At 42.9% G+C, this 26592-nt stretch overlaps 2 protein-coding genes across 3 annotated transcripts in view; one reads left to right on the top strand and one right to left on the bottom strand.

The window, feature by feature from the left end:
• The window catches only part of TMEM53 (transmembrane protein 53), a 164039-nt gene extending 163164 nt beyond the window's left edge, over positions 1–875 (bottom strand). The window contains exon 1 of one of the 2 annotated variants that reach the window (XM_085602792.1): positions 719–875. In XM_085602792.1, coding sequence (XP_085458918.1) covers positions 719–776 — 58 coding nt within the window. In that variant the 5' untranslated portion in view covers positions 777–875. The remainder of the gene's footprint in view (positions 1–718) is intronic. The other variant, XM_085602794.1, reaches the window with a different exon arrangement.
• The window catches only part of ARMH1 (armadillo like helical domain containing 1), a 274600-nt gene continuing 248606 nt past the window's right edge, over positions 599–26592 (top strand). The window contains exon 1 of the mRNA XM_085602791.1: positions 599–1314. The gene's annotated coding sequence lies outside the window, so the exon portion shown is untranslated. The remainder of the gene's footprint in view (positions 1315–26592) is intronic.

Genomic DNA, 26592 nt, shown 5'->3' on the forward strand with positions numbered 1-26592 from the left:
CAGACTCTACATACTTGCTACAACCCACAAGGGGTGACATGCATGGGTCCTTCACTACACATATCCTAAGAAACATGCCGTCTCCGCCACGAGCGGAGGCGCTGCACAAGAGGGTGTACGTTTCAGAAGTAAATATATATATTTTTTTGCAGGTTTATATAGCGCGAACTCGACCCGAAGGTGTTTACATGAGCACCGGTTGCGTTACACAAGGGCACATTCATTTGTTGGTAGGCACTGAGAGATTAAGTGATTTGCCCAGAATCACAGGATGTGGAGTCGACCCCCGGCTCGAACCTTGGTTTCCCAGCTCCAAAGTCGGCAGTCTAGCCGTCAGATCACATTCTCTCCCCAATATATATAATTGCTTTCATTGGAACACACTAAATAAAGTGTCATAATAAGTCAAGTAAAACGTCAACCAAAATGCAAAATATCAAACACGCAGACTGAAAACTTAGCAACTCTGCGTGGCGTGGCAGAGAGGAGCTGAAATCAAGGGGTGACAGCGGGCCGAGGGTTGCAGTGGCTGTAGTGTGACAGGGCCTTAGGGGTGGGGACGCAGAAAAGAGTTGGCTGCAGTCGTGGGTGACAGAGCAGACTGAGGCTGACGTCCTAGCTAAGAGGTGGGCTCTGGCTGAGGTAGCCAGTGAGGTCACGCCTGGGGGAGGGGTCAAAGGTCATCACTCCTTGCAGAAGGAGTCAATAATAGAGGTACCTGCATGTGCGGACGGCTCCGGGAAGACGATGGTGTAGTCCAGGTCCGAGTCCCCCATCACAGCGCCTTCTCCACCCAGCACTACCACTCCACTGGGACTCCCTCCTCCTCCGTCTTTCCTGCTTCCGCTCAGGGGGGTCTACCCTCTCTCTTGTCGACCAATCACAGAGCGCGGTGCTGCTGCACGTGATCTCTGAAGTCGGCAACATAGCAACCGTTGGAGTTTGGCAGCAACCGTCGCGTAGCTACCATGCACGCTGACATCCCAGACGCAGAAGTGGAGGAGAGTCGGACACGCCCTTGCCTTCCTTAGCTGCCTCCCATTGCCTGAAAAGTAAAGCAAGACTTTCAGTTATTGGCTCAAGGATGTGCCTGTTACAGCGGTGACGGACTGGTGGCTGTGGAGAACATCGAGGGAGATCAGCGACCGCAGGGGTCCAATGTTTGACTCCTGGAGTTGTCAAGTACTGAAGTACATAATCACCGGGGTCTGCTTTCGGGAGTGAGGTGTGGCCAGCAGCATCGACAGAAACCTACCCTCACCCTGACTGGTAGGACGGCTGACTGGAGGGCTAGAAGGCGAGACAGCACAAGAGGTAATATACACAGTAATAGAGATTAAGGATACAATATTTTATGGCATTCACGTCGAGTTTTAAATTCTATTGAGATGTCAGTAAAGAAAGTCATAACCTGAGCCTCCAATTCTGACACTGAATTATAGGCATCAGTGCTGGAACTTGAAAAACTGTACTCCGGGAGCCCATAAATTGGGAGTTAAGATATAGGATAGAACAATAAGGGAGTGGAGTCAGAGGGGCTGAGTCATGGTAAGATCAGGGCTTTGGTGGTCTCAAACCCAGTAGTAATTAAAACAGAGATTGAAATGGCCCCATATCACACCATCTAGTCATGCCCTGAACTTTACTGGCAATATCATGGTGTGGTTTTTAGTGCCATACCAATGAAGCAAAGGCAGCGGGCCATAGAGACTGCACTTGATCCACTGTTCCAAATGGTATTGATAAGCATAAGTATATACAAAAATGTGTTCATACACTACAAGCACCTGTTGCCAAGGTGTATAAACCAAGGAATGGTTACAAATGACAATGTGAAGCATAGAGATGCACCACAGCAATAACCAAAAAACAAGGTTGTGAATGATGTCTTTATTTTCTTTTCTCTTTCGTTTTTTCAATTTTTCACATATATGCAGTGAAGACAGACAACGCGTTTCGTCCATGAAATGAACTTCTTCAGGGCTGCAATAAAATAGATTTGCACCACACGTAAAACACAAAACTTTGTGAGCGAACGAAAAGAAACAAGTACAACTAAACATGACGCATAACACAATGCTCAAGGTGGATCACATAGGACATATATGAAACATTAAAATACATAATATATCAGATGAAGATTTACAAAACAATACCCACTGAGAATAAGAGATAACCGATTCTTTCACTTCTACATTTAAAAAGACAAACTGTATTTGATCTTGTCCACAGCTAACTGGGACTAGAAAGGAGGTAAAGGGGAGAACAACATAAGCTATGAACAAAACTAGTATGTAAACATGCATGGTCTGAGAGGACATGCGAAACTTAGAAAGGTAATACATACGAGTATCAAATCGATGTCATGAAGATTATCCCAAATGGTACACAGTAGGTGATCATAACTGCATATCTTGCTGATTGATTTGTTGCCCATACTGTGTAATGAATTTGCAAAGCAAATTTATCAAAAGAGGAAGGAAATGAGTAGAGATAGTCAAAATAGAATAGGAGTAAAGAATATGTGATGGCAAGCCAAGGGTATGCAGTGGTCAATTGAAAGTGACAAGAAGGGGAATATAAAAGAGAAGAAAGACAATAGGCACAAATAAGGGCCTGAGTTGACACACACATATCTCAAGCCAAAAGAAATGAAAGAAGGGCCGCTCAAGTAGCTGTGATACAGAGTCAGAACTCATACATGTCATACCCGGACACCAACGCTTTGTTTGACATGCTGATACGTACCAGGAGTAGGGACATCCCGATATGATTTCAAATAGAACCCCAGCAGTCATGTATATCATCAGTATTCAGGATATCAGTCACTGTGCAAAACAATCATAACAGCTAATTAGTAATAACAGAGATAGTGACCAGTGGGCAAGAAACAAGTGACAGAGTTACATATACCTACCAAAAGCTATTCAACCATGGTCGTCCACTGCAATAATAATACCTCAAGAGGAGTTGTGATGATTAGGAAATTGAGGAATGGCCAATAAGCCATATAAAGCACCTGCAGCCTAAAAAGAGACAAGAACAGCAAAGGAAAGGTAAACGAAAAAAGCTCCAATAGCTGATGATATGTGTAGGCCAAACAGTACGTAAATGACCATAAGGCTAAACCTTAATTCAAAGTATCCACACAGTGAAAAAAGCTGAAGCTTTAGAGTAGCCGCGTGCACGATAAAACCACGAGTTCCGATTATTTATGCTTGATGTCCGATGCCATTTCCATTACTTCTTGCCCATAGTTTGTGTGATGTGGTTGATGGAGGGCATTCAAACAGCTTACCTTTTCCACTGATCCAAGCACTGGCCGAGGGCAGACATGGGAAAGCAATGCAAGCTTGTTGAGGTATAAGATGAATTCTTGTTTTTAGATTCCAGATTCCACGAAAATAACGGTGGCAATAGCCTCACACCATAAGAAGTGAAGAGAAGGTCTATTTGCGACTGGATTGCAAAACAGCCTCTTTTCCAACTAAGTTGACATTCCTATCTGACATCCACACGTTCTGGACTGTGGAATATACAGCTAAGAAGGTGCACAGTTAAAGCAGAAAAACAACACATACCTTTTAACAACCAAAAGAGAGTGTACAATTCTAACGCAAACAATGCTTACAAAAAGATAACTTATGTGAAACTGAGTAGAAATATAAGAGAAAACAAAAGAATATGTAGCAATAGACAAAATGACAAGAGTGCCAACAAGGGCTAGACGTACACAACATTATTCACAAATGTACTCGTCAAATATTGAAGGTGGTGACCACTCACTAACAGCATTCTCTCCTAGCAGCCTGACTGCAATGGATTTAGCACTGACGCTTACACACTCACCACCCTGATTTTCGACATCTTCACAGGAAAGCAAATTATCGCCAGAAGCCAGTGCAGCTTGAGAACAGACCGACTCTGGGGCAAATATGTTGTGAAGCCTGGATCCATGAACTTTGTCACCAGAAGCATATTCTGGAGACATTGAGGTGAATGTTCAGTCATCACCGATATCTCAGCTTTGTCTCCACGAGCACTGGGGGTACGTCGACTTCTCCCATGTGTGTGGCCAACACCCCTTTTACGTATTCTCTTTTACCATCCACAATGTTGTTATCCTCACGCAAAACATCATGCATGAACAACGGCCGTGCAACATCAGGCTTGGACTGATCACACAAGGATACTCTGCCTCGGTGGCAACATTTTCCACTGCTGTGAATTCTTCATAACTTGCACCATCCTACGTGGCTCAAAAAACACTGGCATCTTTGGACACTTTACCAGGCTTTTTCACACAGACCTACCGTTCAACCTTAATCTTCCTTCCTGAGTGTGAGCACCATATTTCTGGTCATAATATTTCTCGTTTCCCTCATGGGTTTTATGTATTTTCACCTTCACAATATCAGTGGACCACTTGACAACTCTAGACCCCAATAGTTACTCCGGGTTGCATATAGACATGGGTATCCCACTTGTCATTATCTCAAAAGGACTGGACTTTGTGGCCCTACAACAGTGGTTTTGCAAGACCACATCGACCTTAAACCATGTTAATCACAATTGTAGTTTTTTCTTGAGGACAGTTTCAAAACACATTTCAAGACCTTTTTAAAGTGCTCCACCACACCATTGCCCCAGGGATGGTATGGAGAGGTCGTTCTGTACGTGATATCAATATCTTTCATGTACTGTTTTGCTTTATCAGAAATACATTGCAACCCATTGTCACTCAATAGGAAGTACGGTATCCCTTCTCCCTAAAATACCTCATCAGAAACATAAGATTATTTTATGTATCAGCTTTGTCAACTACCTTCACCCAGGCCATCTAGAAACACATTCATCAATATATTGATGTACTTGTGAGACTCCCCAACTGTTCCCACGGTGTCAATGCCAATATTTTCCCATGGCTTGCTAGGACACTACAGGAGGATTAATGTCTTAAACGATTTATCTGACCTAGCACAACTACCACAATCCCTTACAGCTCTCTCAATGTCAACATCTACAAATGGCTACCAGTTTACACTACATTTTAACAACGTCTCGGTATACTGATGCCACTGACAAATCATTTTACTTCATAAGGTTTTAGGCCACATCACTCTGTCATATCTTATCAGGACATATACAAGCAAAACGGGCTATGGAGAGTAAAAATGCGCACTGTACATCCTCCAGATGACACATCTGAACCCAAAGTGTATGAGGCAAAAAATGATACAGGAGAAAGGTACAGTCTGTATTTTATAACTATAGGCTTGAATCCTAGAGCCAGAATTTTTGGATGAGGAAGCCTCGCCCACTTAATGTGGCATGCTTCATCATGGACTTCCTCACCATACCCTGGTAAAATGGCACTACCAGGGCAGACTCACCCTCACCATGTGAGGGAGTGCTTGATAAACTATATTTGTTTGTTAGAATGGGGATCGAGATCTAAAAATACATTTGGGTACACCTGTTAGATATCTCTTTATTGATAGGCACTCCATGTATGGTTAAAAACGAAAAAAGGGGGATGTTGTAGGTGCTAGTATCTGTGTCTTTGTCGTGGCTAATGAGCTGTACCATTGCTAGCTGGAAGCCTGTTAGCGCTATTCTCTTTGCTTCCCCATCAATGAATGCGTTGCCTTTTGATACGTAGCCTTTTAATGAAGTGTGTGCTGCACATTTTATGATGGCTACTTTTGATGGCAGTAGCAATGCTTGGAGAAGGTCACTGATCAATTGTGCTTGTTGTATTTGTTGGCCTGATGATGTGAGAAATCCCCTCATTGACCACAGCTGGCCAAAGTCATGGACCACCTCGAAGGCATACTGGCTGTCTGTGTATATGTTTGCTCTTTTTCCTATAGCCAATGTGCATGCCCTCGTCACTGCCACGAGTTTGGCCGCATGAGGCTTTTGGCAGCCATCAGCTTTCCCCCTTCCAGTAGTTTGTTAGCAGTGCCCAATGCATAGGAGGCCTGCAGCGTCCCTCAGACATGACCCATCTACAAACAAATCCCCTTGGCCATCTGGCAGTGTTGTGTCTTTTAGGTCTGGGCGCACCTTTGTGTTCCTGTCTATAGCTAGGGTGCAATCGTGACAGGCATCATCTGAGTCAAAATCATCCAGATCATGCTCTGTTGGTAAAAGGCATGCTGGGTTCAGAGTGGTGCATCTCTTGATGGCAATGTGTGGTGCTAATAACACCAGCTCATACCTGGTGAGGCGTGCGTTTGTTAGGTGCTAGGACTTAGTGAAGGTGAGTAGTGTGTCCACTGCATGGGGAACGTGCAAAACCATAGTGTGTGCCAGCGCTATATTTTCAGACTGTTCTACTGCCAGTGCTGCTGCCGCCACTGCTCGGAGGCAAGGCGGAAGCGCAGAGGCCACTGGGTCTAGTGTGGCGGAATAGTATGCCACTGGGCGGTAGAATGATCCGTGCTTTTGACTTAATACCCCCAATGAGCACCCTCCCTTCTCATGGCAGAACAGGTGGAAGTCTTTGCTGTAATCTGGGAGGCCTAGCTCTGGTGCTCCGCTGAGTTCGCTTTTGAGTTTGTGGAACGCCTAGTCACAGTCCTGTGACCAAGGTACCCTGCCTGGGACCTCTTTGTGTGTTAGTGCTTGTAATGGCTTGACAATCAGGGAGAAGTTTGGGATCCAGTGCCGACAGTATCCCGCCACCCCCAGACAACACTAGGACCTCTTTTTGTGTGCCTGGTCTGGTAAAGTGGGTGATGATGGATATTCTGTCAGGCAGTAATTTCCTGGTCCCTTCGGACAGTTCGTGGCCATAATATTTTACCGCAGTAAGGCAGAACTGTAACTTCTTTGGGGAAACCTTGTAACCTTTCAGTGCCAGATGGCGCAGAATGGAAACTGTGTCCTTTGCACAATCATCCCTTGAAGGTGAGGCCAGTAGTACATCGTCTATGTACTGGATAAGCGTGGAGCCTTCCTTTAGTACCAGGGAGTTTAAATCTTTCTTTAAGGCATTTGTGAAGATGGATGGGGACTCTGTATAGCCTTCTGGGAGACAACACCAGGTGAATCTTCTAGACCAGAAACAGAAACTGAAAAAGGACTGGCTGTCTGGATGCACGGGGATGGTAAAGAAGGCGTAGCTCAGATCCAGCACCATGAAGTGTGTGGCTGTTACTGGGATAGTGGACAATTTTGTTGCTGGGTTTGGAAGCACTGGGCAGGATGGTACCACTATTTTGTTCAATTCTCTCAGGTCTGGGTTGAAACGATATACAGGGGCCCCATCCGGGCCCTTGGATGCTTTCTTTACAGGGAGTATTGGTGTGTTGCATGGGCTAGAGCGTATCTCTTTTATTATTCCCTGCTTCAGAAGGTCTTGTATTACTGGTGCTGTGCCCTCCTCCCCTTCCTTGGAAATCTTGTGCTGTGGTACTCTTGGGAAGCGGGCTCCTGGCTTCAATTTGATCTGTACTGCTGGATAATTTAGCACCTGTCCTACATCATTAGCACTGGTAGCCCAGACTTGTGGTGGCACACAGCTGCTCAGCTCTGAGGGTATGACAGGGTCAGGGCAGTTCATGAAAGCCTGCAACATCAGGCCATATGGCCTGCTTTCTAGAAAGACCCCTGTTGGTGAGCAGTGTATGGTGCATTGTAATTTACAGAGCAAGTCTCTGCCTAGTAAGTTCACAGGGCAGAATCTGCTAAGGATAAACTGATGGTTTACAGTTATGGTGCCTACGACTAGTTGCAGTGGCTGTGTGAGATATTCATCTATTGGTTGTCCTGTCATTCTGACTGCCGTGACCTGTATTCCCGAGAGTGGCACCTCAGGCATCAAAGACGCCTTTAGCATCGACCTTTGAGCTCCTGTGTCAATCAAGAATGCTACTATTTTGCCCAAAACTGTTCCCTCTACATATGGGTCTGATTTATCCACTGCTATTGCTGGAGCAATTAGGCAGTCTTCCACTTTCAGGCATAAATCTTGGGGTGGTGGTGGGAAATCATTGTCTGCTGCACCCACCCGTCCCTCCCTGTCCAGTCCTGATGTGCTGGAGGTATGTCATTTGACATATATCCTTGCTGGTTATTATCTGTATACCCTGTACGCTGAGTGTTATGCTGGTATTGCTGTTGGCCCTGTCCCCTATTCTGTGTGGGCCTGTTTTCCGCATTTCTCTTTTTTAATATTGGGCAGTCTGCCTTCCAGTGGTTGGGGTCCTTACAGTAGAAGCAAGCTGTACCTGGTGGGGGTAGGGAAGCTGACCTGCCATTCTGTGGTCTTCCTGTACCCCTCCCTCTCCCCCTGCCTTTGCCTTGCTAATTTGTGTAAAATGTTTCTTGTGCTACCATCAGTCTTACTTTTTCTTTCTTTATTTTTTCTGCCTCCATTGTCTGTGCATTGGACTGATAATCAGAGCAGTATCTGGCTGCTGCCAGCACCTTTTCTATGGGCTCTTGTTGCCAGCAAACAAATGATGTTTGTAGATGTGCTTTAATGGGTGGTCTCAGACCTTGGACAAAAGTGGTGACAAATGCTTGGAAATAGCCTCTCCCATTGAATTCTTTAGCCTGCTGTTCTGCTGGTAGACTTGCAGAAGGAGGTCAAAGTAAGGGTTAACACTCTCATATTTTTCTTGTTATGTATGTGTGATCTTATTCCAATCTACCTTGTCCTCCGGAATCTTCTCTTTTAGATATTTTACTACCTCTTCATACTTCTGTTCAACCTCATCCCCTGGTACTCCTCCCTTTCCCCTCTGTGACTCCCCCTTTGGTCACTCCACTTTCCTTTTACAATCTTCCCACAAATCCTTTGGCACAATTATGTTAAATAGGGTGTCAAAATCTCTCCATAACAGTCCTCCCAACACTGCCTTTCTGTCTAACTCTGTGTACCACTTCCTTGGTTCCTCTCTGAGCTTTGGGAAGTCTCTAGTAAAGCACATAATGTCTTGTCTGGACCAGGGGACATGGACATATGCCAATTCGTTGTCCTTACTACCTGGTTGGGGGGTACCTCTCGTAGGGGCATAATGAGTGTTGGTGGTGCTGCTGCAGGGGCTGGTGTCCCAGTGTAAGGGGTGAGCGTCAGGACTACTTCTAACACTGCAAATGTGTGCACCAGCTGCTTCCACTGTTGCAGTTTTTCTACTGCGTATTTGATTGTATCTTTTATTCTGTTCTCATCACATGTTTGCAGTTCCGAATCTGTGAAGCTGAACGTTGCTATGTCCCAGTCATACTCTGCAGGTAGTGGTGGAGGTACACCTGTAGGATCTGGGCATTTGTTCTTTGCTTGTTGGACATATGCGTTGTGTGCTTGGGGACCTTTTTCATTAACTGTGCTTGTGCCAATGACAGTACTTTTTCTAAGTATTGTCTGCTCTGGTGTCCTGTGAATGCAAAAACAACAGTTGATGGACAGAATGCAGAACAATGTCATACATTCACCCCAGTACAGAGATCTGGGCCTAAATCCATAGTTTTTTTGCTCACCATGCCATTCCAGTTTGAACCCAGCCATATGCAAATCAGTCTTGACACTGTGCCTCATGGGAACAGTCCTGCTCGAACTGCCAAGCCAGGTCCTCCCTGGACTGGAAACAAGCATCCTAGGACCGGTTTCGGAGTTTCACCCCTCTTCAGCCAGGATAGCTTGATTCCAGTGGCATGAAGAGCACGGGATTCACGTCTGAGCATACCCGTCCCACTTGGGGAGACAAATGCAAAAACAACAGTTGATGGACAGAATGCAGAACAATGTCATACATTCACCCCAGTACAGAGATCTGGGACTAAATCCATCGTTTTTTTGCTCACCATGCCATTCCAGTTTGAACCCAGCCATATGCAAATCAGTCTTGACCCTGTGCCTCATGGGAACAGTCCAGCCCGAACTGCCAAGCCAGATCCTCCCTGGACTGGAAACAAGCATCCTAGGACCGGTTTCGGGGTTTCACCCCTCTTCAGCCAGGATAGCTTGATTCCAGTGGCATGGAGAGCACGGGACTCACGTCTGAGCATACCCGTCCCACTTGGGGAGACTATTGCACAAACAACAGTTGATGGACAGAATGCAGAACAATGTCATACATTCACCCCAGTACATAGATCTGGGCCTAAATCGATCATTTTTTTGCTCTCCATGCCATTCCAGTTTGAACCCATAGCATATAGCATATAGCCAGGTCTAAACTGGGGTGGTATGGTGAGCAAAAGAATGATGGATTTAACCCAGATCTCTTGACTGGGGGTGAATGTTTTGATTTGTTCTGCATTCCGTCCATCAATTGTGTGTCTTTTGCTTTCCTGCCCTAAGTGCACCAGGTATGATCAGACGTGAGTCCTGGGCTCACTGTGCCACTGGAATCAAGCTATCCTGGCTGAAGAGGGGTGAAACCCCGAAACCGGTCCTAAGATGCTTGTTTCCAGTCTAGGGAGAACCTGGCTTGGCAGTTTCAGCTGGACTGTTCCCATGAGGCACAGGGTCAAGACTGATTTGCATATAGCCAGGTCTAAACTGGGGTGGCATGGTGAGCAAAAGAATGAGGGATTTAACCCAGATCTCTGGACTGGGGGTGAATGTTTTGATTTGTTCTGCATTCCGTCCATCAATTGTGTGTCTTTTGCTGGTGTTCTGTGAAGGCCTCTACTTGCAGCGTTCCTTCCACCGTCTGGTGTAAGAAAGTCTGGCATTTAGTGGTGTCTGATTTCAGCAATTTCCTTTGCACTGTTGGTGAGCTGTGTGTAGATGAAGTCGCACTAAATTGTTTTACTAATGCTGTCTCACCTGGCCGGTGGTGGAGGCTGATTAGCCCGTTTTAAAGCCTGCTCTATTGTTGTAATGTCATGGGCCGTCTGTAGTGTATATGTACAAGCGTCCCATACCAGGTATTGCCACTGGCTTAATGTTAGAAGGTTGTCTGTTGACTTGTCGTTGAACAGTTGTAGCCATGCGCGATCTATCAGTTTTGGAGTTATTATGTCTCTGTGTGCGCATTGAGTCAGCAGCTGTCTTTTCTTATCAGAATATTTGTTGGCAGCGTGGACAGCTTCTGTCCTCATTAGTCGTAAGACCGCAATGTCTTGGACGGTGTCCAAGTCTATTTTGGTAGCCTCTTCGTTGAGAAGCCTGTTTATTAAAGCTATAGCAGCTGTCTGCTGTTAGTGAGTTCGCTCAGTGGGTAGTGGCGAGGGAGCGGAGGGTGAAGTGTCATCATCTGTTTTAGGAAAGGGAGTTTGTTGTGCGCCTCTCATTTGTCTGTATACAATCTTGCAGTGCTGAGTGAACGCCAGACACGCACAGTATATCGACTCATGATAGGAGTCGAGGGGATGAGCCCTGAACAAGCGACCGCTGTTATACGCACACAAGCCCGAGGGTAAAGGTATGCCCACGATGGGCGACATCCCGAACTGCTTTTAACTGATCAAGCAAGGCTAAAGGGTGAAATGACTATACCCCACGCCCTGAAGAAGTTGCCGTGAGTTTTTCCAATTGGCAATGAAACATGTCGGCATTTTAATATGAGGGGTCACACAGCACAGAATAAAAAGTAGAAAGCCAGTGTGAACCAACTCAAATCTGTGTACATACACTGTGGGGTTTATTACGGTGCACGGTTCTCTGCACTACTTTTCTTTCTTTTGTTATACACACCCTAGCAGTCTTTACGTGTTGGGTCACTACCCAGTCTCTTGTCTACACCTTCCCACACACATTCCCTTTCTACGGAGTGGTGGCAGCTGATGATGAGATCTTGAGGTAGCAGGCGAGTACCTTCCTGCTTTATCCTCTATGGTGTTGCTACCGTGAGGCGCCATCACTCCTTTCCTACACTTTTTTCCACATGGGGGTGGTTTTAGATATTACTATTGTTGGATAAAAAGACAGTCTTTTCCTTATCTCGTTTGAATACTCCTTCTTTTCTTTGAATAAGTGAGTCATACCTTGAAGCAGCATTGATGACATTGAAACACGTGCTCTATAGTTTGTCTAAAATTACATGACAACATCAATGGATACATGAATCGAATGCTCACTATGGGAACAGGTCCTTTATTGTATACAGACTTCTGAGTGGGGGATGACCTGTTCTCTGCCCCTCTAGCTCCTTTTTGTGATTTCGCCTCTCATTTGTCCCAGCAAAAGGTCCTCAAATAGCAATTCCTCTTCTGTCCCTTCCTCCTTACTTCCTTGCTTATCTTTTGTAACAGGGATGCTTGGGTATACCCCCCACCACATCCATTTGCACTTTTCTCCAATTCTCATTTCTCTTTGAGTTTGCCATCTCTTTTAGCATTCTGTTCTCAACGTCTAACATTTCCTTGTGGACCTTCGATTTCACGTCATTAGTTGCACGCATGTCGCGCAGGTCCAAATCCCACTGAAAAAACGATTCCCACTCAGCCGGCCTGACCTTCTTTCCTTTTAACTTCAGCATTTGTCTCAAATATGACAACTTATCTATGTCGTATGTCCTGTGACACGGAAAGTGTAAGTCCGGTCTTCTAGCTGTCAGGTCATGCCTTTTATGTATAAATAGTGTGGAACTTAATCCTTGGCGTAAGGCTGACTGTTGTCTAAATTATTTTTATTTAGAGGGTTTCCCATGGTGAGAGATGTGAGTGTGGAAGTGTGCGAAGTGCAAGCACTAACCTTCTTTGCTTTGCGACGACAGTTCAGATATACCAGACAGATGGAGGGTGGGGTGTCACACTATACTGTAAACAGACAACACAATGGGTGGACGAACGTTATCATGTGCTTTTCAGCCATGCTCCAGCTTTCGTGATAGCAGAGGAAGCCATTCAGCAGGCAAACAGACAGTGCAATCGGTACTAGTTGTCCAAAGCATTCATAAGTAGGAAAGAGAAATTGTCCTGGGTGCTTTGTAGCGTTTTACTGGCCCTGCATGGACAGAACAAAAGATGACAAGAAAGTATTTAGAAGAAACATTAGTGTTTACATCTCCTTGCAATATCCCGTTGTACCCTAAATGGGCAGGAGGGGCAGCTAGACGGAATAGAAAACCCTATGGACGGTGCCAAGAGGTTCAGTCATTCAAATAAACAGTGCACAAGTGGTGAACTCTTCGTGCAGTTCAGACAAACACATGAAACATAAAAGCAAACTCTGGCGTCCCTGCACGGCAGCGCTGTCTGAGTCTGTGTGCTGTCAATATGTGCAGTGTTATTACACTAATCCCAGAAGAGTAACAGGGGTAAGAGGAACAATATTATTGGTATTTTAAAGGATCTAAGAAGCAAGATGCAAATAGGAGAACCCTGCATCATCTTGGTCTTTGTCAAATCAACCTCATACCTTTGCGCTAATTGCCATAGTGCATCATAAGCCCGCTTTGCCTTTCCTGTAATGTCTTTGGCTACAAATAACAGTTCATTTGGGTCATATGTCTCAATTCTGTCCAAAGGCAGATTCCCTTCAACCACTTCATCTAGTTCCACTTTTAATCTAACCACATCTAACATTGGTGCTTTTATTGCACCTTGTAACACTTTCTAATTTCTTTCCCTTATGAGTCCTCTCTGTCACAACTTTGTGTTCTCCTTGGTATTGCCCCTTCTTCCCTCCTCAAGGCTGAACGATCTTCTCTATCCCAGCTCCTTCTTCTCCAGTGATTACCTGCACAGCCAACCTGCGGCCCAAACAGTACCCTAGGTGGTTCTGTCCTCGTCATTTCTTCTCTTGGCAGCATTGTCTCTCTCACTGGTTGAACCCACATTCAGAGGTCTGACCTAGAATTCGCTTAGACTCCTATTGGTCTGCGTTCTGGCCCACTGTCCATTCTCAATGGATCTGTAGTAGCAGGCAGTGGAGTACTATAAGCCACGGGTACCTGGCCTAGGTCTGTTCCCGTAGTTGTAAGACTCCCTCCAGATATTGTCTCTTCCCTTTCACCTGTATACTGTTGACTGTCATTCTGTCTCTCTCTAGGAGTATATATGGGGACCACTGGTCCAATTGTGACTGGCACTGACAGAGCATCTGGTAACTGCGTATTCCCTGTAGGTTGTGCTAGCTCATAATTTGGGTATCTCATTCCCCCTAACCCTCCTGGAATCCGTACCATTGCAATCTTTTCCCTAACTCCTGTTGGCTGTTCCTCTGAAACAGCTATCCTGCTCCTACGGTCTTCTCTGGTGGGTGCAACCTCTCTGCCTCTGACTGGTGGAGGACGTACTGCTAAAAGCCTGTCAAGAAAACTATCATCTGTATAACTGTCATCCTCTGTCTTACTCTTTCCCTCTGCCCCGTCTGCTAACAACCAAAAGGGGTACAATCGCTCTCCTTCTATGGTGTCTACTCTCCATCGTTTCAGCTGTGCATCCCATCTGGCATCTTGATATGCCTTCATCGCTTTCCTCATTCGTCCCTGTGAAGCCTCTCTTCTCTTCGCTAATGCGGCTCATCCAAGCGCCTAATGCCTCAAATTGTGTGGGTCGAGGTGGAGGTTTAAGAGAAGCCATCACCCCCCTCAGCTGATACAGGAGCTCCATACGAAATGACCCATAATGAGGGAAAGCCAATTCCCCTTCATTCTCTGTGATTTTATGCCAATTCTGAAGCCAAACGATCGTATGCAAGCCCACATTCGTTGCCATATAATGTGCCGGGGTGTCCTACGGCGGAGCTTCCTCTCCGACTCGAGTCACCACCCCTCTATCACCTCTGCACAAATCTCTCAACACCCAAAAACAACGCATTATGCGAATCGATCGATTTGCATCCCACAATCCAATATTCGACTACGGACGCAGAGCAACCAATCCCAGCACGGTGCGCACTTACGTCACTGCTCACTCCTTGCAGCGGCTCACCCGCCTTTACAATTTCGCTTTGTACACTCGCTCACACATTCGCACTACAAGTAACTGTATAACCCAAAGTTATTAACCAAGTAACTGGTCCTACCACAGTCACAATAACTTACAGTTACAAAAACAAATAATTGTCTGCTAAAAGATCGATAGAACACTCACACAAAAACACACATCTGCTGTGACCCTCGACCAGTGTTGATCACTCAATCACTGCGATCTACCCCCGATACCTGGGGTTTCTCACAGCGATACATTCCAGCACTCACCCAAAGTTCCCTGACACAAGTGAATAGTCGATAGCGCTTCACGACTCCCACAGTTTACTCAGACAATTACAATACAACACTATCCCGGGATCTTGGACTTCTCTTGAGCCCGTTCACCAAATTACCTGATCCGCACGTGTTTGGACCAATACTAATAACCACAATCACTCAACATGCGTCCCAGCTCCGCAAAACATCACACAAATAAAACACACCACAATCTAACACACCACACAGAATATTTCATACTCACGCCGCCCTTATTTCCGCCACACCGTCAACGTCCACCAGTTTCTGCCACTCTTCACTGATATTCCGTCCGCTGCATCCGGACCTCTATTCTTCCTACTCTACACCTTATCTTTCTTTCCCCCTCACCTTTTAGAGGGTAACCATCCTCTGCTACCATTTGATTACGCATAATTACACCCTTGTCTTCTTCCTAGAATTTAGCGCCGATGGTCTTTTATTTACCTATTAAAAGTGATGGAGGGGAAGAAACACTTCATAACGATACGTCAATATAACATACCTGAAAGGACCACAGACTCCGACTTTGGGATTGTCAATTTATTATAAAGTCAAGAATAATAAGATGTATACACATCTCAAAATTAACATATATAGATATAGAAACATCAATACAGAGCTGATTCTACGAATATAAGTGATTCGGCATAAAAGGAAGATAATAGTAAATTCTAAAATAAGAATACAACTCAAAATGGATGCAGAGTCTAAATCTCTTTTCATTAAAACAAATCTTTCCCTACGCTGTACTAGAAGGAGATGCTATCTCTTACCCTTCCATCAATTCCCAAAGGTGTCAGCACGTGTTGACTTCCTAAGAAGTACTCACGTGAAATGGGTTAAAATGCTTAAGGCTAGGAGCTGGTTCTAACATGCTCCCTTCACTCCGAAAGCTAGCAGAAGTCTGGGGTCTCTGTCCCTGCGCATCATACAATATAGAATTCAATTGTTACTAAGTCAGCCTCGTAAAACTTTCCATTGCAACTTTTTCTATGTGGCGAATGCATGATCTCTAAATTAATTTTCTTTGTTCACCAAGTCGACCTTGGCTCCCAGGCCAGCCAGACACGAAGGTGTCCTCCCTTCTCTCTTCCAACTCTCTTCAAAGCATCTCTTGTATCTTTCCAATCTGAAAAAAATGAATTTGCATTCCGACACCTGCAGTAGGATGAGAACACTGCTATTTCTCGAAAACAACATGCATTTAATTATTTATTTCTCGAGAAGTCAAGGAGGTGCAAAAACAACTACAGTCTTGGGCCTATGAATTCCGGCAAATTAAATCAAACACAGTTACATTATGTGGCTGTAAGACTGTCCTGCGCTTTATGTATGCAGGAATTACGATACATACATAATCATACTATAACATTTCACTATAATGAATGTTTAAATGCTTCTGCTGAATACATGTTAATGATCATAAAACACTGCAAACGATAAGAATACAAGTGAGTGCCTTTTAACCATGAGTATAGTGCACCCATACAATATAGAGTGCTGAAAGCTCTCTACCAGTTCCATAGGATATAATGGAATTTTAATTTGGTGGACAGGATATATGTCACGTTTGTGACAGTGTAACCCTGTCCCCCAATATCGTAATCTGGACCTAAACCTTATTATAGAACCAACTATAGCATGTACACCTGTTTCCTTGATACATCTTAGATCCTCCCATATTTGAAGTTAGGATAACCTGTGAAGCAAGGTACATAAATGTGATATATTGTATGGAAATGTTGTAATTTATGGATGTTATCAGTGCCATGGCTGGTATTGACAGGGACAGATGTGGCTGTAAGTTGCATATAAAAAGGGAGGAGTCAATCCATCATATCATGATAGAATACCCTTTGCTGCTAGACCCTAAAAAGAGGCTTATCCCCCTACTGTTGAAGTGTGTAATCACCTCTAGCAAGAGTGGGCCCAAAAGCTTCAATATACTTTCACACCGTAGGAGTCAGGGGTCTTGCCTTAAAACAGTTAAATGCCTATTATTTGCCTTGCATGCATGTAGCAGCATCGCTGATTGATGTGATTAGTTCATGTAATAAAAATGTATCCGAGAGACAAATGTTCATGGAAGTGACTGTTACTGTAATCTTATGTTTGCTACGTTAAGTGAGAAGGATTTGTACGAATAATGTTGCTCAATTTTAGCAGAAACTATATGATGAAGGATAACATTGCAACATCTGTAATGGTAATGCACATGAATCATATATTTTAAGCTCAGAATTCTAATTTATCATATTTGTGTGCGTATATGTATATATATTAGACAGTGGTGCTGTATAGTTATAGTTTCATAGGTAGGTTAGAGCTTCCATATGAAAGAAATTTTTCGTTTTGGTAATCAGTTTGGCGTAATGTAATCAATTATGTAATTTGAGATATCATGTGTGATGTAATATTTGAGGTCATAAGCAGTGCAGGGTGGGGGCACAAATGTAGTTAATTCACTAAACGGTACCTGGCAAATTGTTTTTTTTTTTTTTAAACATTAGTTGTCATCTCAACACCTAACTAAAAGTAAAAAGAAAGTATTTTTGATTAGGTCCCCAACAGGGATCAACAATGTAAAACAATATTGCCACCATCATTTCATAAATGAATTACTGCATATGCGTATAATATTAAAAACGGTTTCAGAAAAGATTTTAAAAATGTACAGATTATACCATACATATTAATTGGGGGGAGACATTAATAAGTTAATCAGTTCATCTATTCTTGTTATGTTAAATGTAAAATATAAAGGAGTTGGCTATCAACGACTTGCTACTGAGACTACAGGGCAGATATAAAGTACGTCTTAAATCTTGAGCCCCTCCCTGACACAATTCACCCAAACATGTAGAATTACATCAGTGACTTACGAAGGAATTAAGGGTTAACACGCCCAACCTAAGTAGTAATATTGTCTGCCCAACACCATTATCTAAAATAAAGGATAGGTACTTCTGTGGATCAACATCATAAAAAATAGCGGGCAATAATTTATATAGCTTTACGTTTATGCAATGATTAATGTCACATAAGGAACTTAATCATGGAATATACTTTTTTATATCAAGTTTAATTTGTGCAAAAGTCCAAGAATAGAACTATTCCATCTTGCATTCCAATTTGTTGAAAACCAATTTTAAATGTTCAATAAAGGTATAGTCTTTTTTCAATATTACAAGAGACTCCTGCTTCATGATATCCGTAACAGTACCTTCTGTTGCATGAAAAAAGCTATAGGCCCAGTGCACTATATTTGTCATTGCGCTGGCAAAAGAAGTTATAAATTCAGATTCTGATCGTAGTGCCTGCACAGGTACTCCTTGAGGCACTGTAGCCAATTTAAGGAGGATCTTTCCTTCATATTGGTTCAAAAATTACCATTGCCTGATTTGGGTGTACTCAAGGGAATATGTGAGAGTTGGAGGGATGTTTACTCTATATATTTCTAATAAATATTTGAAATGCCTCCTGCTGGAAGATTTATTAACCTGATTTAGGACCCCCACATGCACTAGAGCCTTGTTTCCTAGTTGCTTGAAGTAACATTTATTTTTGAGAAAAAATGTTTCCTAAATATTTGTACATTTTTACCTTGTCTAGTGGGGTTCTACCTATATACCAAGTAAAAGAGTGGAAGTGTTTTCTTCATTTAAAAACCATGACTTTAGTTTTAGAGATGTTCATTTTTATTTAGTTTTTCCTGCATACTCATTCAAGGCTTTCAAATTACGTTATAAACCAAAAGGTATAAGAGTGAATAAAACCACATCATCTGAATATACTAAAATATGTCAATCATAAGATGCAATGTGTGGGTGACCGTTCCTAATATTTAAAAATTGAGCACGGAGACCATAGATGTATATAGAAAAAAGATCTTAATACCTAATTAAAGCACCACTTTAACCTTCGTTTTTTCAATGAATTACTAGGGTTTTTTAAGGTAAGCTGAGATCTTATTACCATAAATCGATATAATGACACTTGAACCTTTATTTCCAAGGTTTAATGTTAACTGTTGCCAAACATCAATATATTAAACCTTGAAAGAGGCATTGAAAGAGTCTGGGATGTATGAATAAAGTCCTGTCGGAAATCCCATAATTGAAATTGAAGAAATGGGGGAACAGAGCCATCATTGTTCAGGAAGTTCTTGCTTGGACCTCCCTTCTCAAACAATTTTAATGAGCCATGACATGTGAAGTTTCGAGATGCTTGGAAAGCATTGTTTTTACCACAAAAAGAGACATCTCTTGAAGTCTAATACTGGTTGGCCAGTGACCTAATGCATTCTTTATAGTGCCAACAGATCTTTTCTAGGGTGAGTGATGTACTTAAAAATACCAGTTATTATTATTATTATTATCATCATCCATAATAACAATAATCATACTAATAGTGATAATTAGGCAAATCCATTATTTTTAAAGGTTGTAGGGCTCGGATACAAAGGGATCCATAGCCACAGAAAAGTTTCAGATATTTGATTGCGGTCACTAAATATGCCCTTTGCCTCTAAAACATAGTGCTTCGTTCTGGAGTTTGAAAGACTATTGGAGCCTAAAATAAGACCACTAAGCTTCCATCTTAAAATCTCTTCCGTGCTTCAGATTTGACTATCACATTAAGGTCAAATTGGCTGCCTTGCTTGTAATGTACTATACCTGAAGTGGTCATCCCATCCAGCTACCAAATTAAAGAGCACTTGGGTAGTAGCCACACAAGTAAAGGGTTGTTGAGGCATGATGTTGTAAAATGACTGAAAAATGACTGAAAACTCAGTGCCTGATTTTGATTTTGGTGGATGAGTTATTCCATCACACTGATGGCGAATACCCCATCTGCCGAAATATAAATCCCATAGAATATTATGGGATTTATATTTCGGCGGATGGGATATCCGTTACCGTTGTGACGGAGTAACCCGTCCGTCAAAATCTAAATCAGGCCTTAGGTCTTGTCCTGAAGCTTTTTCTTGTGAGGCTCTGAAACTTTTAAACACCCTACCCCTTTCGCTCCACTGTATGACCGGCACTTTGGGACAAAAATAGATATCCTTTTTTTTAGGTCCCGCCTAGGCAGCGCATGCGCCGTCTCTTAGAGACATGCAATTATCTACTCTGTGGGGTAAGTGCACGCCCATTGCTCTTACTTGGTTCTTTGTAGTGCCTCTCTTAAATGCATGTTTTTTACTGGTCGCTTAGTTGTATTTGTCCCTCCTTTCGTTGCTTGGTTTTCTCCCATGGGGGCTGCACCTGTTACATGTATGCTTACTCTGTTCATAATGTATGTGTTTGTCGGCGTACTATTTTTTGGCTTGGTTTGGCTCGTTTTCAGGTTCAGAATGACGACAGAGACGCTCCCGTCAAAATGAAGTGCAAGTTCGGCATCCAGCCACTACCACGCTCCCTCATCCCCACAGCAGTCAAGGCTAGTTTAACAGGTGTCTTGCTGTTTCTAACCGTCCCGTTTTTTCCTGGAGTTTAGTTATACATTGTTCTGCTTTTCGCACCATAAGTGTGTTGCTCCTGGTTTCCGTGGAGCCACAAGGCATTGAAGCCCCTCCCTCCAGCCCTTGTGCCTGGTGCTCCTGTCCTGTCCCTCACACTTCCTGCCACGTTACTTGCTTGGTGCAAGCCCTCAGAGCTGGATTCAGGAGTGTGTAGCCTCTTGCAATAAACATTAAACAGACATGTTTGCTTGTTTTGATGACCTCCTTCGAACTCCGAGCTACCGGAATTCTGCCTAATAGGATGTGGCCATAAACCCTTCCCACCACGTTACCTGTTTTCAGAGCCTGCTTCCCTGGGACTGTGTGCAGAAGCTTGTCAGGCACAGCACTGCTTTCGTTTTTTTTGTGTGTGTTTCCCACCATGTTTCAAAACTGTTTGTTACTTTCAAAATACCTGCATATATGTTTTATGACCACTTGTAACTTTATCGGGTTTTCACTATTCATTACGCTGTATTTTATTTGCATCGTGCATCGGTCATATGTACTGTGATGCACATTAGGATCAGCTCATATCATGTGTTTTTTGTTAAATTGTAAGCTTGTTTAAAAGGCTTATTTGTCCTCTGTTACTGCTTTCCCTTCCAACCCAATGTTTTTCTGTGTGCTGCCCCCTTCGCTCACCCCCTACCTTGTCCTTGCTTGTTTTGAAGAAGTGATCAGCCTTCTTGTTTGCTTTAACATATTTAAAGCACTATACTTTTAGGCGTGCTCTTGGGCTCTTGCAGACAGTGCTGCATTGTGTAGGTGTATAATGTATATAAACATGTTAAAACTAAATCACATGTTTGTGTCACAAATAGCTGGCCGCAGCTTCTCCAAGGAAAGATATTCGCACAGGTAGGACAGCAGACAGGGGGCACTGTGCCCACTCTGCCTGCAGAGCATCCTTGCATACACCTTGGAATATACGATTTTTTCTAAGGAAAGTCACTACTGACAGCATCTTCTGCACACAACTTTCAGTACAGAATATTGACCTAATGTTGTTTTTGTCTGGGTATGTTGGATATCTGCCAACAATGCAGAAATGTGGAAGCACTGCTTACAACTGTTCCTCACAGGGCAGATCTGCCGCCCCAGCAGCGTCTCTCTCTGTACGATAAAGGGATGTGTCTGGAAAAAATCTTCAGGCATGATAACTGGGCTTGCACTTGAATTTGCTCCCTGTAATTATTTTCAAGTGTAAATTCTAAAGATTTGAAGGTCTTTGATGCAGAGCTTTTCAAAGGCAGAGACAACAAGATGAATTGTGATATAATTTTTCTCGGGGCTGAAGAGCACATGATCTGAGCTGTCATCTTCTTATTCCGCGGGTGTCTCTGTGTTTTGCCCGCACAGCTGCCTGAAGGGATCCACACACAAAACAAAGAGGGGTGTCAGTCGACAAGCTGTACACTCTCAGACTACCATACTGCCCAGAGATCACTAGTGCTCCAGGGAAAGCAACATTCCCCCATACTGCTGGGGGTGCTCTGTAAGGACAAGGGTGCTTTCAGGAACCGGGAGATAGGCCACAGAAACAAGAGAAGGGTTACCCACGTATTCTAAACTTGAGAATATTTTAGGTGTTCCTGTACTTATCTGCTTCCCACTGCTTCAACAATGCTGATGAGCACTTCAATGGAAATCTGGGTAACAGAGTATTTGATACAAAGAGGCCCACACTCCAAAAGTCGTTGCACACTTACATCTTCAGGTGTAGGTCTTTTCCCATTCTCTCCTTGCTAAGTCCCACACTTCAAGAGTCGTTGCACATTTAGATCCTGAGGTGTTTGCCTTTGCCCACCCTCTTCTTGTGCATCTTGCTTCCTTGGAGCCACACTCTCTGAATATGCTGCTGTGTGGGGTCAGAACGCACATCGCCATAGAAGAAACAGGATGGGGCATAGTACCTTCCACATTATGTGCATGGGGTACCCTCACCTCATTTATAGGTACTTTACCCAGGAGGATACCCATACGTGTGCATGTTCAAGGAGAGTTCAGATCATGTAGAGGATTACATACCATTATGGAGTAATTCATTTTATTTCATTTTGCCCATAATATCGAGCCACACTCTGAAAATAATCCCCAGCAGGCCACAACAGAGAGGGGGACAAAGGAAAAGAAAACAACTCACTTTTCACCTCTTTTTGCTTATACACAGGCGACCCGAGCTCCAATAGCTTGTCTTTAAAAAAAACTAAAAACCTTCTGTAGCACCACTGGGCCAATTTGCTTTTGATCTTAAGTTTACCTGGCACTACACCTCAGAGGCATCTAACCTGGTCCTCCGATGGATCTTGAACCGTGCTGTGAGGGGTCGGATATAGGGGATCCAATCCAGTAATCCAATAGGGACCAGGAATTGGATAACTGACCTATAAGGTACTAATTAGACTCATGAATATGACTCTCAATACCATACTATACAGATACAGAATTATTACTGCTAAACCCAATCCCCCAAAGAAATTTAAACGAGCTAGGATCATACAAACAAGTAATTCAGTTAAAGCTATACAAACAGTAACATTAGGACCTGTTGACTAGAGACCTCGCTATTAGAAATTCCAGCCCTCATCTAATGTATGGAAATGCACAGCCAATTATTGGAGACCAGTCACAGAGAGACAGAAACAGGATTTATAAATGGTTAGATTTTATCAGTATTTTCTGGAAGTAAGTAAACCAATCTTAAGCATTAAAAGTTAAGAATTCATATTTATCAAATCGATCTCTTTGGGCCATCAGTTACCAAAGATCTAGAAAGAAAGTCTCAGGAAAGGACATGGATCATGTCAGCTCAAAGATTCTCTCCCATGGGGAAAAGAAGTCCGGTAATAATGCACACAGCGTTTGCACCATCCAGGAGAGTCTGCCAGTCTGGTAATTGTCTCTCGGTCTGATAGGAAGCAAAGTTGGCAAAAAAGATGTACGCTCCAATTATCAATCCAATTGATATTATTATGTTCACAGTTCCGGGGTGGCATCTTTTAGGTTGCCTCATCAAATCAGACCACTCAGTCCATTTGTCAGTAGAATGCTTGTCTTGAGACATAAAGAAGACACTTTTGTTCGGGAATATAGGCATTTCAGGTTACGTGAATGGTCAGATCATCCAGTAGAGGTGGACCTTTTAACAAAGATCCTTTAACAAGGCACATGAACAAGTAAGAAAGGGCAGTTTCCCAGGCAGATGTTCCTGATGTAACAATATTTGTGTACAAGAGTCCTTGTAAAGCTATGAGAACTCCTGAAACAGGATACAGTTGCAATACATTTGTCATATTGAGATATTCTCTCATGGAGGCAGAGTCGAGCATGAGAAAAGTAAAAATATGCATGAACAAGCAAACAGGCCTATTTGAATTTAGGCTAATATAAGCAAGACTGCAAATATTCAGATATGCATTTTTATTATGAATTATGTCATTTAGATATGATTTGTAGTGTAAATTAAGCCTGGGCAAAGCACTACGCTACGCCCGAGTAGTTTGCGAAGTTTGCGCTACTTCGCACTATGCGAATTGCACGTAGCACAGTGCAAACACGCGTAGCGTAGTGCAGCGGTCATTTTCTGCTTACTCACGGTCCTCAACGTCAAGTTGGAGACCGCGAGCAAGCAAAATGATATCCCCGCAAGACTTTTATCTCGTTCGCGATCAGCAACATCAAGTTGCCAATCGCGAGCGTGGAAAATAAACCTCCCGGCGAGATTATCAACGCGGGGAGGTCAGGTTTCTCATTGCGAGTGGTTGCCTATGCTCGCGACTGCTCGCGATACGAAACCACCAGTCTGCGTTGAGAAAGCTGCAGCTCGAGTAAAAATCTACTCGAGAGGCAGAAAACGACAGCTCGCACTGTGCGAGATGCCGTTTTCAATGATTGCACAGTGTGGACAAGCATCTGGCACTGTGCAATCACCCCCGAACAGGCTACTACGCAGTTCGCGTAGTGCTACGCGTAGCTCGCTTAGTGCGAAGTGCACTTAACATACTACTGCATTTCGAAAGTACTAACTTGTAACTTTCTCTCAAAATCTTAAAAATTACATTAGTTTTAGGAACATTACATTAGTACATATATAAAGATTATTCTGTGAAAGTTTCAGTAAAATAAGGATTAGCATTTACGTGCAACACCATTTTCTTTCTCTCGGTTGACAGTGTAACATAAGCAAAAATAGTAATAAGCAACTTTTGTAATATTGTTCACAATGTCATCTAATTTGCATTTAGCTCTATACATTTTTCACATATATCATTATCTAAAGAAAACTATTTAGTAATAATTTCACACGAGTCATCATTTTCACATATCTATTTCATGTTAAAAGAATACCATAGAAACTTAGTAAATACACACCTATAGCATTCAAACAAACAATTTTACGTGCACTCTACTCTTTTTTCAGCATGCTTTTCAGATGCAGTAACTAAGTTTCTTTATAAATTTATCTCAAAACACTTCATTGTAAATGAGCATAATTTTTGCACGTTTGTCGTTTTCTTTCAAAAGGTGACAACATTTAGCTTTATTTGGATTAAGCATCATCACACCCAAAGACACAATTTTGGAGCTTAGGTTTTATCTATTTTTTTTTTAACGTCACCAAAAAGGCACAGCTATCCACATAGTTCCACACCACACAATTCAAATCCACACAGTTCCACTTCACACCACATAATTCGACACAAAACCACATAATTCAATTCAACAACACAATTACACAACACACCACATATATCCAATCCACACCACAGAATTCCACATCATGTAACAAAATTCAACAGCACACCACATAATTAAACTCCACTACATACAACTCCACAAAACAAAATATCATTCCACATAATTTCACTCCATAACACACAATCTCACTTCACATAATTCCAGTACATTCAAAACCACATAAATACTATCCAAATATTTCCACTGCACCCCATGCCACATAATTCCACTACACAAATCCACTCCACACCATTCCACGCTATACAATTCCCCAACTAACAATCCCAATCCAACCCACATAATTCCACTACACATCACATACATACACTCCATAAAACATGGATAAAATACATTGTCATTTACAACGCAATAGCTCTAACTCATTAAGTGTGAGATCTATTGCCTTTCCAATGTTGTTTACTTTGGCATTTGCTGAAACTTGTCTTTCCAGTCTATAGTTTATGTGGGGTGTTTACATTTTTTAACAATAATCTGTACCGTTTATAATCGATTTCATAAAGTGTTTTATTATACTTTTGTAATTCTCATGTAATGTGTCATGAGATTAATTTATGAAGAAGTTTAAACTCCAATAAAAAAATCAAAAACAAAACAAGAGAGTTGGAATACAGTGACACACTACTGACACTACTTGAAAATTGGACTAAACCCTCCTGTTTTCCCACTCAGCATCACCAACAAATGAGCCCCAGGCCAAACCCCAGACATCAGTGCAGCACCATTGGTTGACATCACCAAACACTCCATGCTTAAAGGACATTCCCTGATATTTTAATGCCCAGTAACCCTTTCAGAATGGACAACCGACAATCAACAGGCTAAAATCTTGCTCCAGAAGTTAATGCAGCACCAACAGTTGATGTAATGTACCTGCCATTCACCCACCTCACTTTTTTTCCCTACTTCATATATGTGTCCTCCCAGTGTCTCATCGCCCGGGTATCCTCAACAAAGCATGCACAGTGCATCACATATATGGACCTGGACCTGATAAGGTCAGGAATGGCCTGCTGCCACAACACTTGCCCAGAAGTAGTCCATCTACACTGTAAGCCTCACATCATTGTGGCTTTCAACATAACTACATTGAGGTCGAATTCACAGAAACACGTCCAGCACACCACGTACCAACAACCTCATCCACATATCAGTCGCATGACACACGCACACACCACCAACATAACAATCCCT

This window comes from Triturus cristatus, chromosome 4_2 (assembly GCF_964204655.1).
Source record: "Triturus cristatus chromosome 4_2, aTriCri1.1, whole genome shotgun sequence".
Classification (NCBI taxonomy): domain Eukaryota; kingdom Metazoa; phylum Chordata; class Amphibia; order Caudata; family Salamandridae; genus Triturus; species Triturus cristatus.